The sequence below is a fragment of the Leptodactylus fuscus genome, chromosome 2 (genome assembly GCF_031893055.1).
Source record: "Leptodactylus fuscus isolate aLepFus1 chromosome 2, aLepFus1.hap2, whole genome shotgun sequence".
NCBI classification, from domain to species: domain Eukaryota; kingdom Metazoa; phylum Chordata; class Amphibia; order Anura; family Leptodactylidae; genus Leptodactylus; species Leptodactylus fuscus.
The window spans coordinates 275,713,426-275,731,418 of record NC_134266.1 but is presented as its reverse complement, the minus strand read 5'-3'; the positions used below and the strand labels follow the sequence as shown (position 1 = coordinate 275,731,418).

Here is a 17,993-nt window from a genome sequence, read left to right as displayed (position 1 = left end):
CCTGATGCAATATTCACTTCTAGGGGACTCTCAGGACTGTATTGATCATTAAGGAGACTAAGAGCGCTGGATGCGTGGGAAGGCCTATAAGAGGTAAGGGAAGGTGAGTATGAATCTTTTTTATTATTTACACCTCCCATGGACCTGCACCATTATGTTATGAGGTCTGAAGAGACTCCACAGTATAATAATGTCACCTCAAGTTTGCACCAATCTTGTTCAACCTGAAACGAATCAGGAACCTGAGCCAGCCGAACCCAACACAAAGCAAGTCTAAGGAGGTTCATCCATCTCTACCGTGTTGGCCAAAAGTATTGGCCCCCCTGCAGTTCTTTTTTTTTTTCAATTCTGATAGATAAAGGGTTGTCAGCTGATGCTGACAGCTGATGCTGACAATCCATTCAGGTATGATGAGACCACCATTTGTCCCAAGTTTTAGTATATACGTGGTGGGTTTGAGTTCTCCAGCTAATAAGTTCTTCGAATCTGGCAATTTAGAAGCATTTCTCCTTCCATTGCAACAGGGATGGGACAGTCTGCAGCCAGTATAATGGTATTAAGGATTTTGCAGTTTCAAGTAAAATAGTGATTAGGTTCGATTTAGCAGGTTTGTATCTTTGAGAGGGTTTTGAGAGTAGTATTTCGCTAGGAGACAGGTTCACCTTTGTTTTTGTAACCTTAGACAGGTATCGTTGGACAGAGGTCCAGAACTTTGCTATTGGTTCACATGTCCATCACATATGTAATTGAGTACCAGGGTGTTTTTTACACCTCCAACAACGATCTGAATCAGCTAATTTGTGTTGTGCCAGCCAGGAGGGTGTCCTGTACCAACGTGCTAACAATTTGAAGTGGGATTCTTGTAGACGTACACATGTCGAAAAGCCATGTGATTTATTTACAATGGCATCTAGTTCTTGTTTGGTGAAAGTAGTACCCAGTTCATGTTCCCAAGAGTGTATATAGGATGGTTTTGTGAAAATTTTTGTTTCTGTCAACAGTCTTTTGCAGAGTGCTATTTTCCTAGCCGTAGGTAGATTTGAGATAAGATGGGATTCAAAAGTAGTAAGAGGTCTGGTGGCAGGACCCAACTTAGCTAACGCAGAGGTAGATGTCTGGTATTGCAATTCATGCAAAAAAGTCAAGTTGTGGCTTGGTTGTTGATCAAATAAATCTTTTAGCTTGACAAGGGCGCCACCCTTGTATAGATCCTTAATCATGAAAGGGTCTAAGAACTTCCAAAGTTCTGAGGCTTGTTTTAGTTTTGGACAGAGTACATAGGGAATCAATTTTGCTGGACATAATGGAGAAAAATTCTGAGAAAATGTTGTCTTATATTTAAGCCAGGTTTCGCATGGGCCTTTGAGAAGTAAGTCAAAGTCCGGGTTTCTTAAGGAAACTCTATCAGGTAACCAGAGTAGTTTTAAGAAACAGTCCCCATGGTATGAGGAAGCTAGGTTTGTAGAAGAAGTTTTAGTTAGTGGTTTGACATAATTCATCCATCTGGATAACTGAACAGCTAGGTAATACTGATACATATCGGGTGCGGCTATACCTCCTGCCCCTTTATTTCTTGAAAGAAAGTTGTACCCTAGTCTAGGTGCTTTAGACTTCCACAAATACCTTGAAAAAGGGGTCTTAAGGGACTGAAAATATGAAGATGGAAGAGCTATTGTAATCATTTGTATGGTGTATAGAATATGAGGTATGATATAGGTTTGCAAAAGATTTCTTCTACCAATCCATGAAATAAAGGGTAGATCGTATTCTGCTAGCAGTCTTTTGACGTCTCTCAGGAGTGGTGAAAAGTTGGTTGAAAATAAATTTTGGGGGTTAGGAGTAATATAAACACCCAGGTATTTGATAGCATCGTTTTTCCAGGCAAAGGCTGTTTTAGTCTTTAATAATGCAACTTCATCTGCTGGTATAGAAATATTGAGAATTTCTGATTTCGAGACATGCATCTTGTAGTTAGAGATTTCTCCATACTCTGTAATGACTTTAGTTAATTCTTCTAGTCCTGTGTTGGGGTTGGATATTAGGAATAATATATCGTCTGCAAATGCAAGCGATTGTAGTCTAGTATTTTTGTGTTCGGATCCTTTAATGAGTTCATTTTGACGTATAGATATCAGGAGAGGCTCAAGGGTTAAAATAAAGAGGGATGGGGAAAGTGGGCAGCCCTGGCGCGTGCCATTAGTAATGTGGAAATAATCTGAAAGGGATCCGATAACTTTTAATCTAGCATGTGGTTGGGAATATAGTGACATTATAGCAGAAATAAATTCGGGAGGGAAATTAAATTCGTTTAGCGTGGCAGTTATGAAATTCCAATTTACTTGATCAAACGCCTTCTCGGCGTCTACACTAAGTAGAAGAAGCGGGTGTTTAAATTTCTTTACAATGGAAATGGCGTGTAATATTCAGGTAGTGTTGTCTTTTCCTTCCAGTGTGTGGTGTGTCATTGATAAGGAAAAAACTCTCACGTTCAGAAGAAATAGTGTCAACTATCTGTTTTTTACTAAGTATGGATTCGTTAAGTCTCCAAAACCATTGTCGGGGCGGAAGTTCTTGAATGTTAAATACCGTCGTGACAGGGGCGTGATCGGAAATGCTGATGTTACCAATTACCAAGTTTAGTATTGAGCGTGCGAGGGGGAGGGAGCAAAGTATATAATCTAACCTCTGGTGGGAAAGATGGGGGGGGGGAATAAAACGTAAAATCTTTTTCATTTGGTTTGAGACATCTCCAGGTATCTATAAGCTTCAATTTTTGTAATGTGGAGTGTATGTAGCTGATGGCCTTCTGAGAAATGGCTGATTTCCCATTGGACGTGTCCATTATAGGATTCAAGGTTAAATTTAAATCCCCTCCAGCAATAACATCTCCCTCCGCAAAGTGTGATAGTTCTTGTAGTGCTCCAGATAGCCATGGGATTTGTTTCTGATTTGGGGAGTAAAAATTTGCAATGGTTAAAGGTCTCGTGGCTAATCGTCCCTTAACCCCTTCCCGACATGCGCCGTAATAGTACGGCGCATGTCGGGTCTGTAACTATGGCGACCGCCCGGGAGGCGGGCGGCCGCCATAGCTGCCGGGTGTCTACTGCTTTAAGCAGGGGTTCAACACCCCTAGGGGGTCTAATAAATGCAAAAAAAAAAAAAAAAAGTTAAAAAAAATATAAAAAAATCTAAAAAGAATTAAAAGTTCAAATCACCCCCCTTTCCCTAGAACACATATAAAAGTAGTTAAAAACTGTGAAACATATACATGTTAGGTATCCCTGCGTCCGAAATCGCCCGCTCTACAAATCTATAAAAATATTTTCCGTGTTCGGTAAACGCCGTAGCGGGAAAAATAGTCGAAAGTGCCAAACCGCCATTTTTTCACTGTTTTGATTCTGATAAAAATTTGAATAAAAAGTGATCAAAGCAATAACATTTCCTGAAAATGGTAGAACTAAAAAGTACACCCGGCCCCGCAAAAAAAGACGCCCTATACATCCCCGTACACTGACGTATAAAAAAAGTTACGGCCATCGGAATATGGCGACTTTTAGAAAGAAAAAATTTTAACACAGTTTTGGAATTTTTTTTAGGGGTCAAAATGTAAATAAAACCATATAAATTTGGTATCCCTGGAACCATACCGAAACACAGAATACAGGGGACATGTCATTTTGGCTGCACAGTGAACACCGTAAAACCAAAGCCCGTAAGAAAGTCGCAGAAATGCATTTTTTCTTCAAATCCACCCCATTCTGAATTTTTTTCCTGCTTCCCAGTACATTATATAGAATAATTATTGGTGGCATCATGAAGAAAAATTTGTCCTGCAAAAATTAAGACCTCATATGGCTCCGGGAGCGGAGAAATAAAAAAGTTATGGGGTTTAGAAGGAGGGAAGTCAAAAACGAAAAATGAAAATCAAAAAATGCCATCGGCGGGAAAGGGTTAATAAAGATATACCTGCCTTCTGTGTCAGTAAGTTTACCTGTCACTTCAAAGGGAACAGTATTTTTGATAGCTATAGCTACGCTTTTGTTGTTGCGTCTGGGGAACATGAATAGAACCACTGAGAGTAGCACGAATTTGGTGGTTTAGGTATTTTCCCTTCTTTAAATCTGGTTTCCTGTAACATCAAAATGTCTGCATGCAGTTTTTTAGCAATGTGGAGTATGCCCGTCTCTTTGCGAGGAATTTCATCCCTTTTACATTAAAGTAGTAACACTTAAATCAGCTATCTGCCCTTTAGTTGCGCCACCAGACATCATATTGAATAGTATAGGTCAAACCTGTCTCCTGTAAATCCCTCTCAAAGATCTGTAGAAAAAGAATAAGGGGGGGGGGGGGGGGGATGAGATTGGGATAAGAAAAAAAGGGGAGAGAACAAAAAAAATCAAATAATATATGCAGTTGGACAATGTTCCTTATAAGACTAAAGTAAGGATAAAAGTTTCCAAGAAAATCTTATAGACGTAAGATCTAAAGATAGAGAAAAATAATGAACAAATGAACTACAGGTGAACTATGAGTGGGGGCGAGATATGGGTCCTGATCGGTGTGTAACCCTCTGCCCCCCGCACGGAATGTTAGTAACAAACCAAAACTAGAACCTTAACTAACGGGCAGGTAGGACAAAAAAGAGCACAATTGTGGGCAAAGCAATACAATTGCATAAGATTCATGACTCACACAACATAACGTCAGAGTCCATCACTGGAGAACTTGTCTGAGCTTGGCTAGGGCCTTCCTGGCCTTTGGTGAGCGGTGCCTGCTGTTTGCCTGCCATGCAGGTAATGTCGGCAGCTCCGGAATCTCGCCGCAGTCTGCTGAGGGCAGCCAAGAAGGGATCTCAAGCGGTTCAATATCAAGAAATGTCCATACAGCGCGGAGATCTTTGGGAGTATGAATTCGCTTTCCTCCATGTAATATGGCAATCCCAAACGGGTACATCCAAGCATACTGTATGTTGTGGCTTCTGAGGATATCCAGCAACGGTTTCAGTAATCTGCGTTTAGCTAAAATGGACAGGGCAATGTCCTGATAGATGGAGATCTCCTGTTTTCCTAGTAGAATTTTTTCTTTTTCTCTTGCCGCGGCTAAAATCATTTGAGTGTCGAGGTAGGAAAACAGCCCACACAATACATCTCTAGGTGGGTCTCCCTGCGTAGGCTTTGGGCGAAGCGCATGGTGGATGCGTTCCACTACAATTAAGGCAGCTCTCTCTGCGTCTAGTAGATCTTGAAAAAGCTCAGACGCCATTTTAGGTAATTGTTCTGGGGTATAGGACTCAGGAATGCCTTTAATGCGGATGCTACGGCTTCTATTTTTGTTTTCTTGATCTTCAACTAGGGTTAAAGATCGATCTATTAGCTCTCTGTGGTAATGCAATTGATCAGTGAGAGAGTCAGAGTATTCCTTAACAGAGGAGTAGGAGTCTTCTAAAACCTGTACTCTGGAGCCCATAGCTTGCATATCACTCCTAATCTCCTTTAATTCTGTCAGAATTGGGGTCAGTGCTTTAGAAAGTGTCTTTTGAAAAAATGTGCGTAGGCCTGCATCTGAGTGCTCACCTTCTGTTACACTTTCAGGGTCTGACTCATCTCCTAGATCCTCCTCGCGTCTGTGAGTCGGCGCCATCTTGGAAGCAGCCGTGGGAGAAGGTAAGTTCTTCTTTTTACGGAAGCGTTGTAAGTCACTTTGCTGTTTTGTCCTCCTCGGGGTATTCGGGGGGTCCATAGAGCTTTCTTTGGTGTTTTTGCCCATGTTTGCCCGGAGCACGTTTGTTTTTGCAGAGGTTAGAGGGTCCGGTGTGGAGGAGCTGGTTTACAGTGTGGCCATCTTGGATCGCGGTCAGGCTCCGCCCCCTGCAGTTCTGTCAGATAATCCTCGGTGTCCCCCAGATAATGATTACAAGCACAAACTCTTTGGTAATATCTTCAGTTATTTTGCTTGCAATGAAAAAACACAAAAGAGAATGAAAAAAAAGTCACATCATTGATCATTTTACACAAAACTCCAAAACTGGTGCGGACAGAAGTATTGGCGCCCTCAGCCTAATACTTGGTAGCACAACCTTTAGACACAATAACTGCGCACAACCGCTTCCGCTAACCAGCAATGAGTTTCTTACAAGGCTCTCCTGGAATCTTAGACCCTTCTTCTTCTTTGGCTGCTGCTCGCGGTCCCCCCTGAGATGTGAAGGGGGCCTTCTCCAAACTGCCATCAAGAGATCTCTCCCCCTCCCCCACAGGTGTTCTATGGGATTCAGGGCTGGACTCATTGCTGCCACTTTACAAGTCTCCAGGGCTTTCTCTCACCACCATTTTCTAGTGCTGACCTGAAGTGTGTTTTGGGTCATTGTCCTGCTGGAAGAGCCCCGACCTCTGAGGGAGACCCCGATTTCTCACACTGGGCCCTACATGATGCTGCACAATGTGTTGGTCGTCTTCAGACTTCATAATGCCATGCACACGGTCAAGCAGTCCAGTGCCAGAGGCAGCAAAGCAACCCCAAACCATCAGGGACCTCCGCCATGTCTGACTGTAGGGGGCGTCTTCTTCTCTTTTTTTCCTGTAATCTCTATGTTGAGGCCTTTTCCTACTTTTGTCTCCTCTGACCAGAGAACATTCTTCCAGAACGGTTTTGGCTTTCTCAGGTAAGTTTTGGCAAACTCCAGCCTGGCTTCTGTCTGTGGGTAAGAAGTGGGGTCTTCCGGGGTCTCCTACCATACAGTCCCTTCTCATTCAGACGCTGACGCTGGATAGTACGGGGTGACACTGTTGTACCCTCGGACTGCAGGGCAGCTTGGACTTGTTTGGATGTTACTCAAGGTTCTTTATCCGCCATCCGCACAATCTTGCGTTGAAATCTCTCGTCAATGTTTCTTTCCGTCCACATCTAGGGAGGTTAGCCACAGTGCCATGGGCTTTACACTTCTTGGTGACACTGCGCACGGTAGACACAGGAACATTCAGGGCTTTGGAGATGGACTTGTAGCCTTGAGATTGCTCACGCTTCCTCACAATTTTGCTTCTCAAGTCCTCAGACAGTTCTTTGGTCTTCTTTCTTTTCTCCATGCTCAATGTGGTCACACAAGGACACAGGACAGAGGTGGAGTCAACTTTAATCCACCCTTCACACAGCCAAGACTTCTCCCGCACATTCCCCAAGCTCTGGACCTCACTACCACGACACATAGGATGATCATAAGCTTGACTTCAAGAAGGCCTACAACCTCCAATAACACCGCTGTCACCACTCCACCCTCTGTGCAGTCTCTACCCCCTCTGCCATAGATTGTAAGCTCTTGTGGACAGGGTCATCTATACCACCATTCCATCCGTGGTCGCTAAGTCTATTGAACGTGTTTCTTTATTGGTGTATTTTGTTCTACGTAAAACCCTCTTCAAATGTAGAGAAACATGGAAATAATTTGAAAATAATGGCCCGAACCGTTTGGGATTCATCCTGCACAAATTGGAGGAAATAAAACCCATCATTTTAGCAAATTTGTACAAATCGAGCTACAAAAACTTTGGATAAATTCCGTTTTAATGTTCTCTAATGTAAAGATATTTCGCTCCTTGGCTCTGCTCCCCAGGTGATTGTATAGTACGCCTCATTACCGGTGATAGATCCTTATTCCACGTCTTCATCTATGTTCACCACTGTGCCAGGTTATTCCCAGCCTCATTTATCACCACTCTCTCCAGGGATTTCATTCTGTAGAATTTCTCCTATATATACTGTACCTGTATATTCAGATACCGAGTATGTATCCACCCTGCTGAGATCCCTGGACACGAGGTAATGCAAAGACATGATCTATCCTGTACATGATCTCCGAAAGATTCTCCATCTATTACATGTAGGTTATTTTATTATCTCTTATTTAATTACTTACACTTTGAAGGATTTTCCCCAGTCTACAGAACATGAGTTTGGGGGGTCTGATCCCCAGGGGTCCGACTGCTTTCCCAGTATGGTCACCGCTCTCTTCACTATTATGAGGTTACCAGAAAAATCGATAAGTTTCTTCCAATTGGAATTCGTACAAAGATATAAAACCAGACTCACCTCACTGACTCCTCCATCCGACAATTCCTAGACCCAATGGTGTACCCACCATAGAGACAGGGTAGACAATGGTTCTGGGGCCCGCAGTTCCCTTTCATAACCCTTTCATGTTTTTGATGCCTAGAAGTCCATGTATTGTAAACCCTCTATTCCACTCTGCATACTGAGATTTATGATACAGATTGTCAGATGTGCCCCCTATAGGTCAGTATATGGTTGGGTAAAATGTAGCTGTAACGGTTATGGTGTCCACCTGTCTGCCGGACTAGAGGGCTCTGTAGGAAGAAGTAAGCGTCATTGTTGTCATTGTTGCTGTGAGATTGTGTAGGGCAGATCCAATTGTTCTTTTTGGTGTTCTGACTGTTGTTAGGTGGACCCATGACTTCTATCTATGGCCCTGTCTACATACCCCACAGATGATCCCTCTTGACACAGAACGGAATATGCAGAGCCAACTGAAGGCCACAGCAGAGATCCTCTCCAACCACGTATTGGTGGGGTGGCCTATGCATGTGACAAAGATGGATGTGTAGATAAAGATCGGCAGGTGACCTGGGAAGTGTGAGAATAACAATGGCGGGTTCTCAATGGATAGGACTTCAGTATTGTTAGCCATTATGACTCCTTTTGGCCAGACAAACCATTCACTGTATAATGTCGAGGTCTTCTGGTCCAATCTCTTGACAATCCATCACATATATGTCCAATTCAGGGAGATCAGGGGTCATGGGTCAAGTTTTGCCTTCTGGTTTCATATGGGTATGGAGGTCAGATACAATATGAGCAACTGGAACCCATTCTACATCTCTTACTATGCAATGATGTTTCAAGCTCTTGTCCATGGTCTCCAGGAAATTCTGCCTGTGCTTGGTCCTCTAGAGCAAAATACACTTACAGGGAATCTGGGATCTTGTATCTTATGGAATTACTGCAGATCTCCTCCATTGTGACCACTGTTACATCTCTGAATAAGTTCTGACCACATAATAGTGTTTGACCTGAATGTCAAGTCTTCTCGTTGGGTCTTCAAACTTCTCAATGACTTATTTACGACTTGTAGTCGCCTCCATCCACCTTAATCTTAGTTATTGTCTTCTTTACCCTGAAACCTTTCCATGTAGAATTGTCTTCTCCACTAACTTGGGTCTCCTTGTAGAAGGTCCAGATGAATGTTTGTCCTGTTTGTTGCACTTTAAGTTCAAGGTTCGACCTAAAACAAAGGATTCACTTTGTCTTTCTTGATACATCTTCAATATTAAAGGTCATTTCCTTGATATTTTCTTCTTTTGTTGCTCAGGAACCAATGTTTAGCAATTCCGGAAAAGAAAGCAATATGGAGAACGTGTTGAACATCAGCAAAAATCTGGTTCTCCTTGGACTCGTAGAGATGGAAGGACTTAAGTATCTGTACTGTGTCCTGTCTATTGTCCTATATTCATTCATTGTACTCTTGAGTATTATTATTGTCTTTGTCGTAGTCACAGATACAAGGTTACATGAACCCATGTACATCCTCATCAGTAATCTGGTCCTCAATGGGATTTTCGGTAGTTCCTCATTTTTCCCAAAGCTGATCGTTGACCTCGTCACCTCATCCACGACCATCACTTATAGTACCTGCCTCGCTCAGACTCTCTGTGTCTCCATATTTGCCTTCTATGAGATGAGTACTTTCACCATCATGGCGTATGATCGATATTTGGCCATTTGTCACCCGTTGCACTATGGTCTATTGATGTCTAATGAGAAGGTCGTCAACCTCATCATTGGATCTTTGGTCGTGGTGACCACAACTCTTCTTATAGCATTGATCCTCACTTTGAAACTTCCACTTTGTGGGTATAAATTAAACAATATTTTTTGTGACAATATGTCGCTGGTTGTCCTCTCCTGCGTGGACTCTTCAGTCAGTAAACTCTACTGTGCTTCTTTGGTCATCGTCTACTTGTGCGTCACCATCTTGGTCACCGTCATCTCCTATCTACAGATACTTGTCATCTGCTTGAAAGTATCCAGAGAATCTCGCCAGAAAGCCATCCACACCCTGGTCACCCATCTACTCAACTTTTCTATCTTTTTAATTGGATTCTTATTTGTGTTCGTCAGGTATAGACTGAGTAGTATTACACTCCCTATATCCATCCATACTCTCCTCTCCGTAACTGCCCTCATTGCCCCTCCTTTGTTCAACCCCTTGATATATGGGATCCGGACACATGCCCTGAAGCTAAGGGTTATTCATTATTTACAGATAGCTTTCCCTCAATGGACAAAAACACCTTTGCGTTCTTCTCCCATACCAGCCATAAGTGGTCATAAGGTTCAGTAGATGCCACCTAAAGGAGAGAAGCTAAAAATAGTAAATCTTACAGTCCTATGAAAAAGTTTGGGCACCCCTATTAATCTTAATCATTTTTTGTTCTAAATATTTTGGTGTTTGCAACAGCCATTTCAGTTTGATATATCTAATAACTGATGGACACAGTAATATTTCAGGATTGAAATGAGGTTTATTGTACTAACAGAAAATGTGCAATATGCATTAAACCAAAATTTGACCGGTGCAAAAGTATGGGCACCCTTATCATTTTATTGATTTGAATTCCCCTAACTACTTTTTACTGACTTACTGAAGCACAAAATTGGTTTTGTAACCTCAGTGAGCTTTGAACTTCATAGCCAGATGTATCCAATCATAAGAAAAGGTATTTAAGGTGGCCAATTGCAAGTTGATCTCCTATTTGAATCTCCTCTGAAGAGTGGCATCATGGGCTACTCAAAACAACTCTCAAATGATCTGAAAACAAAGATTGTTCAACATAGTTGTTCAGGGGAAGGATACAAAACGTTGTCTCAGAGATTTAACCTGTCAGTTTCCACTGTGAGGAACATAGTAAGGAAATGGAAGACCACAGGGACAGTTCTTGTTAAGCCCAGAAGTGGCAGGCCAAGAAAAATATCAGAAAGGCAGAGAAGAAGAATGGTGAGAACAGTCAAGGACAATCCACAGACCACCTCCAAAGAGCTGCAGCATCATCTTGCTGCAGATGGTGTCACTGTGCATCGGTCAACTATACAGCGCACTTTGCACAAGGAGAAGCTGTATGGGAGAGTGATGAGAAAGAAGCCGTTTCTGCACGTACGCCACAAATAGAGTTGCCTGAGGTATGAAAAAGCACATTTGGACAAGGCAGCTTCATTTTGGAAACAAAAATTGAGTTGTTTGGTTATACAAAAAGGCGTTATGCATGGCGTCCAAAAAGAAACAGCATTCCAAGAAAAACACATGCTACCCACTGTAAAATTTGGTGGAGGTTCCATCATGCTTTGGGGCTGTGTGGCCAATGCCGGCATCGGGAATCTTGTTAAAGTTGAGAGTCGCATGGATTCCACTCAGTATCAGCAGATTCTTGAGAATAATGTTCAAGAATCAGTGACGAAGTTGAAGTTACGCCGGGAATGGATATTTCAGCAAGACAATGATCCAAAACACCGCTCCAAATCCTCAGGCATTCATGCAGAGGAACAATTACAATGTTCTGGAATGGCCATCCCAGTCCCCAGACCTGAATATCATTGAACATCTGTGGGATGATTTGAAGCGGGCTGTCCATGCTCGGCGACCATCTAACTTAACTGAACTTGAATTGTTTGTCCAAAATACCTTTATCCAGGATCCAGGAACTGATAAAAAGCTACAGGAAGCGACTAGAGGCTGTTATCTTTGCAAAAGGAGGATATTAGATATTCAGGAGGATATTAGATATTATTAGGAGGATATTCAGTTATTAGATATATCAAACTGAAATGGCTGTTATAAACACCAAAATATTTAGAACTAAAAATGATTAAGATTAATAGGGGTGCCCAAACTTTTTCATAGGACTGTATATAGGATGTTATGGTTGAATGGTGGAAACCCTCGGGTTCTTCAGCATTATTTAACCTGTACCAGATGTAACTTCTCATAACATTGACCCCAAGTTATAATTTTCTACTGATATCAAAAAATTTACGATCAAAAAACGATTGCATCTGATTTTCCCCCTAGGTGACTTCTATAGGTTTATACACATATCTCAGGATACATTGACTAACTGACCATCATGTAGTTCTTACTTGACTGAGATGGTCAGATGTAGAGATGGCGAACCCCCAAAGAGTCGTTTAAGGTCCAGGTGGCTCAGGTCCCTGATTCATTTTGGGTTGAAAATGTTCAGATAGAACCAGATGTGAAAGGAGGCCCAATGGAGGTGTGAAAAATAAAAAACATTCATACCCACCTTCCATCATCTGTTGTTGGCCTCCTCGCAGTGTCGGGGACTTCATACACCCGAGGTCACCACTGAGGCCTGTGATGACGTTCAGCATGCCCAAGCACTGTGGCCCAATCATAGGTCTGAGCAGTGACACTAGTGATGTCATCAGGAGAGCACCGAACACCGAGAGAAGGCCCAAAAGAGATGAAGGAAGGTGAGTGGAAATGTTTAAAAAAAATTTTACACCTCCCTTGGACCACCACCCATTATACTAACCCCAGATTATAATAATTTACTGTAATGCACTATGGCATTAGCTCATCCCAGACAAATCACCAATTGTTCAGTTTCATTAAAAACTGAACAATTTGGGGTATTCAGGGTGAACCCACCTTGAGATGAAGCAGTTCGCCCATCTCGAGTCGGAAGCATAGCAGCTAGGGTTGAGTGATCGTGTTCAGAAAAAATCGGATTCCGATCGGCGATCGAGAAAAATTCACGATCGCGATCGGAAACCCGAACACGATCTTTTTAGGTGGGATCGAGATCGGTGATCATTTCCCACAATGCTTTGCTAGCTAGTCTCCCATTCATTCTAATGGAAGTCTAGCTAACATCTCTTGTAGCTACTTACCTGCAGAGATGGCTGGTCCGGTACCCAGTGTTCTTGTTCTTCTTCGCCTCGCTGCCCCCGCCTGCCAGGTTAGGAGAGTGTGGGCGGGTTAGGAGAGTGTGGGCGGGTACTGGGAGGGGAGACGTCATGGCTCCCCGCCCTGTACCCGCCCACACTCTCCTAAGCTACAAGCCCCGCCTTCTTCCTAGCTCTTTAAACACTAACCTGGGAAAGGGGGCAGCGAGGCGAAGAAGAACAAGAACACTGGGCACCGGACCAGCCATCTCTGCAAGTAAGTGGACACCAGGGGGGACTAAGTAGCCAGAGGGTTAAAAAAAAAAAAATCCTCTGGCTTCTTAGTGAATAAAAAAATTCACTACACAGCGTGGATTCTAACAATTAAAGCGTTCAATTGTTAGATTCCATGCTGTATAGTGAATAGGCTTGCTTTTAAAATCCAATCTCCGGTTAGTAAAAAAATCCCATTGACTTGCATTGGGATCGGAATTGGGATCAAGATCGGATTCGAATGAAAAATGAACGGAAATCGGATTTCAAAATCGATCCTGAAAAATCAAGATCGGCTCAACCCTAATAGCAGCTCTTGTACCCAAACAATAGCATTTACTCTATTTTTAATTTGACTTAGAATGTAATATCCAGAATTAATTTTGTCCATACAAATAATAGTGGTATGCCGAAAGTATAAAAATTTGTAGAATGTGATAGGCCTTTATCATTGTCACCGATTTCTAAACAATTGGTGGATTTTCCTCTTATTTTTTAGACCTGTTTTGTAAACCTGGTAAGGGATACTTTTAAAGCGTTCTATAGAGACTTCTTATAAGAAAAGGTCAAATTCTCATTTGTACTCCTTCCCCAAAGAGGTTTGGCTACTGAAGGCTACAAGCAGCATGATGACTATGTAGCCCATGTGGTTGCTAAAGCCCAACCAGAGGCCTCAGCAGTTCCCATGGTCACGTAATGTCATCCGAGATGCCGGGAGAGGATCCTGCAGGAGTGCCATGAACAGAATTCATCTCTTGAGTGCAGGGACCCATTTAGTAGGAGAAGGAGTCCCTGCATTCTAGATCACAGCGCACATTGTGGTGCATCCTGGGGATCTCATTGGCCCTAAACTCAAGGGGTTAATCGCAGATATGGCAAGGCTATGATTAACCCCTTGAGCGCAGGAACCAGAGTCATATTGGGGTGTTATAATTAAATAAAGTATATTTTTTAATGCAATTCATACCCCAGAGAAAATTAAGTGGAGGCCCAAAGGAGATGCTGAAACATATAAAATAGTTATAATCACCTTGGCATCCTCGTGGTGTCCTATGGTTCTGCAGGGTCTTCTTCCAGTCTCTTCTAGTCTCCGAGATTATATCACATACCACTGAGGCCTACTCACAAGGCCATGAGGCTCATGACATTGGCCCACCCCATGTGATTGGGCCTCAGAGGTCCCTTGGGACATGTGATGTCACCCAAGAGGCCGGTGGAGGACTTCAAGGGAGGATGTCATGCAAGGATGCATGAAGAGGTGGTGGAAGGTGACCATAACTGTTTATTATGGTTCTGTACCACCTTTGGGCCACCAGCAACCCAAGAGTGTAATAGTTTTATTAATACCTGCTGCTGGTGCTTTAACATAACACAAGTTCTAAAAAAAAAAATGGGGGGGGAGGGTCATTTTGTTGGGTTTGTTTCTTATTTTAACCCTTTCCCGACATCCGCCGTAATAGTATGGTGCATGCCGGGCGTGTAACTATGGCGGCCGCCCGGGACAGTAGAGTAGACAGCAGACAACCAGCGCTAATGTCTCCGATCGGTCCCCGGACAATCCGAGGTGCCATTTTCCCAGCAGCGTGTAGGCGCCGCCATTTTCTTGGTGATCGCCGGCACCCGGCGTCATCGTCACGTTACTATGACAGCCAGGAGCCTTGTGAAGGCTCCCCGGCTTGTCATTACATTACTTCTATTGCAGGCTATGCTATATAGCCTGCTATAGAAGTGCCGATATTTTGCAATGCTTTGCAATGCATTAGCATTGCAATGCATTGCATTAGTCATCACACCCCCTGGGGTTCAACACCCCTAGGGGGTCTAATAAATGCATTAAAAAAAAAGTAAAAAAAAAAAATTAATTTTTTTTTAAAAGTATTAAAAATTCAAATCCCCCCCCTTTCCCTAGAACACATATAAAAGTAGTTAAATACTGTGAAGCACATACATGTTAGGTCTCCCCGTGTCTGAAATCGCCCGCTCTACAAAGCTATAAAAATATTTTTCCTGTTCGGTAAACGCCGTAGCGGGAAAAATAGTCAAAAGTGATAAACCGCTGTTTTTTCACTGTTTTGATTCTGATAAAAATTTGAATAAAAAGTAAGTAAAGCAATAACATTTCCCGAAAATGGTAGAACTAAAAAGTACACCCGGCCCCGCAAAAAAAGACGCCCTATGCATCCCCGTACACTGACGTATAAAAAAGTTACGGCTGTCGGAATATGGCGACTTTTAGAAAAAAACATTTTTTAACACAGTTTTGGATTTTTAGAAGGGGTTAAAATGTAAATAAAACCATATAAATTTGGTATCCCCGGAATCGTACCGAATCACAGAATACAGGGGACAGGTCATTTTGGCTGCACATTGAACGCCATAAAACCGAAGCCCGTAAAAATGTCGCAGAAATGCATTTTTTTCTTCAAATCCACGCCATTCTGATTTTTTTCCAGCTTCCCAGTACATTATACAGAATAATTAATGGCGGCATCATGAAGAAAAATTTGTCCCGCAAAGATGAAGACCTCGTATGGCTCTGGGAGCGGAGAAATAAAAAAAGTTATGGGGTTTACAAGGAGGGGAGTCAAAAACGAAAAACAAAAATCAAAAAATGCCATCGGCGGGAAGGGGATATATATATAAATAAATATTTGAAAAAAAAATTTATTCTTATTAAACAGTAATAAAGTAAAAAAAAAAAAATTTAAATTGTTTTGATCATTGTATTAAAAATTATTTTTTAAAAAATGAAAAAAATAAAAATTGACCTACTCCACCAGATCTGACGAAGATCAATTAGTGGATCAGAATAAGCCAGTCCATGACTTGTTTCATGTTGTCATGTGATAGGGTTACTAGAATTCATGGGCCAATGAATAGAGATGGGCAAACCACTATGTCACAAACTGGACGAGACCCGAATGTTACAAATTGTTCGATTTTGAAGAAAACTGAATAAATGGCGAATCGCTTCGAATGAACAGAAATGGCTACCACATTATAATCTAGGGTCTCTTCCGAATCCATAATAGCATAATAGGTGGAGACCCAAGTCAGGTGACAAAAATAAAAAATTTACTTTTACCTTCCATGAACTCTTTTGGGCTTCCTCACATTATCTGGCGCTCTCCTTGTGACGTCATGCACTCAGTCACTGCTGAGCCCTGTAATTGGGCCATCAATAGTCACATGGGCATGTTGACCGTCATGACGTCACCAGAGAGAGGCCCAAAAAAAATCAAGGAAGTTGAGTATGATTTTTTTTTAATTTTTGCACCACCTGTAGATCTCCACCTACTATAATATAATAATGTCACTGTCACTTTGAAGTAACTTTGGCTGTACTTGCCTTAGAAAGCAAGAAATTGGATAGATAGGTTCCTAGGAGCCCTGACAGTGTCATACACTATGTATTATAGATAGGTTCCTAGGAGCCCTGACAGTGTCATACACTATGTATTATAGATAGGTTGCTAGGAGCCCTGACAGTGTCATACACTATGTATTATAGATAGGTTCCTAGGAGCCCTGACAGTGTCATACACTATGTATTATAGATAGGTTCCTAGGAGCCCTGACAGTGTCATACACTATGTATTATAGATAGGTTCCTAGGAGTCCTGACAGTGTCATACACTATGTATTATAGATAGGTTCCTAGGAGCCCTGATGGTGTCATACACTATGTATTATAGATAGGTTCCTAGGAGCCCTGACGGTGTTATACACTATGTATTATAGATAGGTTCCTAGGGGCCCTGACGGTGTTATACACACTATGTATTATAGATAGGTTCCTAGGAGCCCTGACAGTGTCATACACTATGTATTATAGATAGGTTCCTAGGAGCCCTGACGGTGTTATACACTATGTATTATAGATAGGTTCCTAGGGGCCCTAACGGTGTTATACACACTATGTATTATAGATAGGTTCCTAGGAGCCCTGACAGTGTCATACACTATGTATTATAGATAGGTTCCTAGGAGCCCTGACAGTGTCATACACTATGTATTATAGATAGGTTCCTAGGAGCCCTGACAGTGTCATACACTATGTATTATAGATAGGTTCCTAGGAGCCCTGACAGTCTCATACACTATGTATCATAGATAGGTTCCTAGGAGCCCTGACAGTGTCATACACTATGTATCATAGATAGGTTCCTAGGAGCCCTGACAGTGTCATACACTATGTATCATAGATAGGTTCCTAGGTGCCCTGACAGTGTCATACACTATGTATTATAGATAGGTTCCCAGGAGCCCTGACAGTGTTATACACTATGTATTATAGATAGGTTCCTAGGAGCCCTGACAGTGTTATATGCTATGTATTATAGATAGGTTCCTAGGAGCCCTGACAGTGTCATACACTATGTATTATAGATAGGTTCCCAGGAGCCCTGACAGTGTTATACACTATGTATTATAGATAGGTTCCTAGGAGCCCTGACAGTGTTATATGCTATGTATTATAGATAGGTTCCTAGGAGCCCTGACAGTGTCATACACTATGTATTATAGATAGGTTCCTAGGAGCCCTGACAGTGTTATACACTATGTATTATAGATAGGTTCCTAGGAGTCAGTTATGTTTTAAGCCAATTTAAAGGTTGGCGACTTTCAGATTAATATTGGGAGACAAATGTTATTGTTGGTTAAATGAAAAGTTATATAATTTACCAATATACTTTCTGTATCTTTTCCTCAGTTTTCTAGATATCTGCTTGCTGTCATTTATTCTGCTTACC

General features: G+C 42.1%; 1 protein-coding gene across 1 annotated transcript; it reads left to right on the top strand.

Moving 5' to 3' along the window:
- Positions 1-9,412: 9,412 nt before the first annotated feature.
- LOC142194173 (olfactory receptor 4E2-like) lies at positions 9,413-10,408 on the top strand. The gene has a single exon (XM_075263188.1). It carries the CDS (start codon positions 9,413-9,415, stop codon positions 10,406-10,408), a length of 996 nt encoding a protein of 331 aa, XP_075119289.1.
- The last annotated feature ends 7,585 nt before the right edge of the window (positions 10,409-17,993 follow it).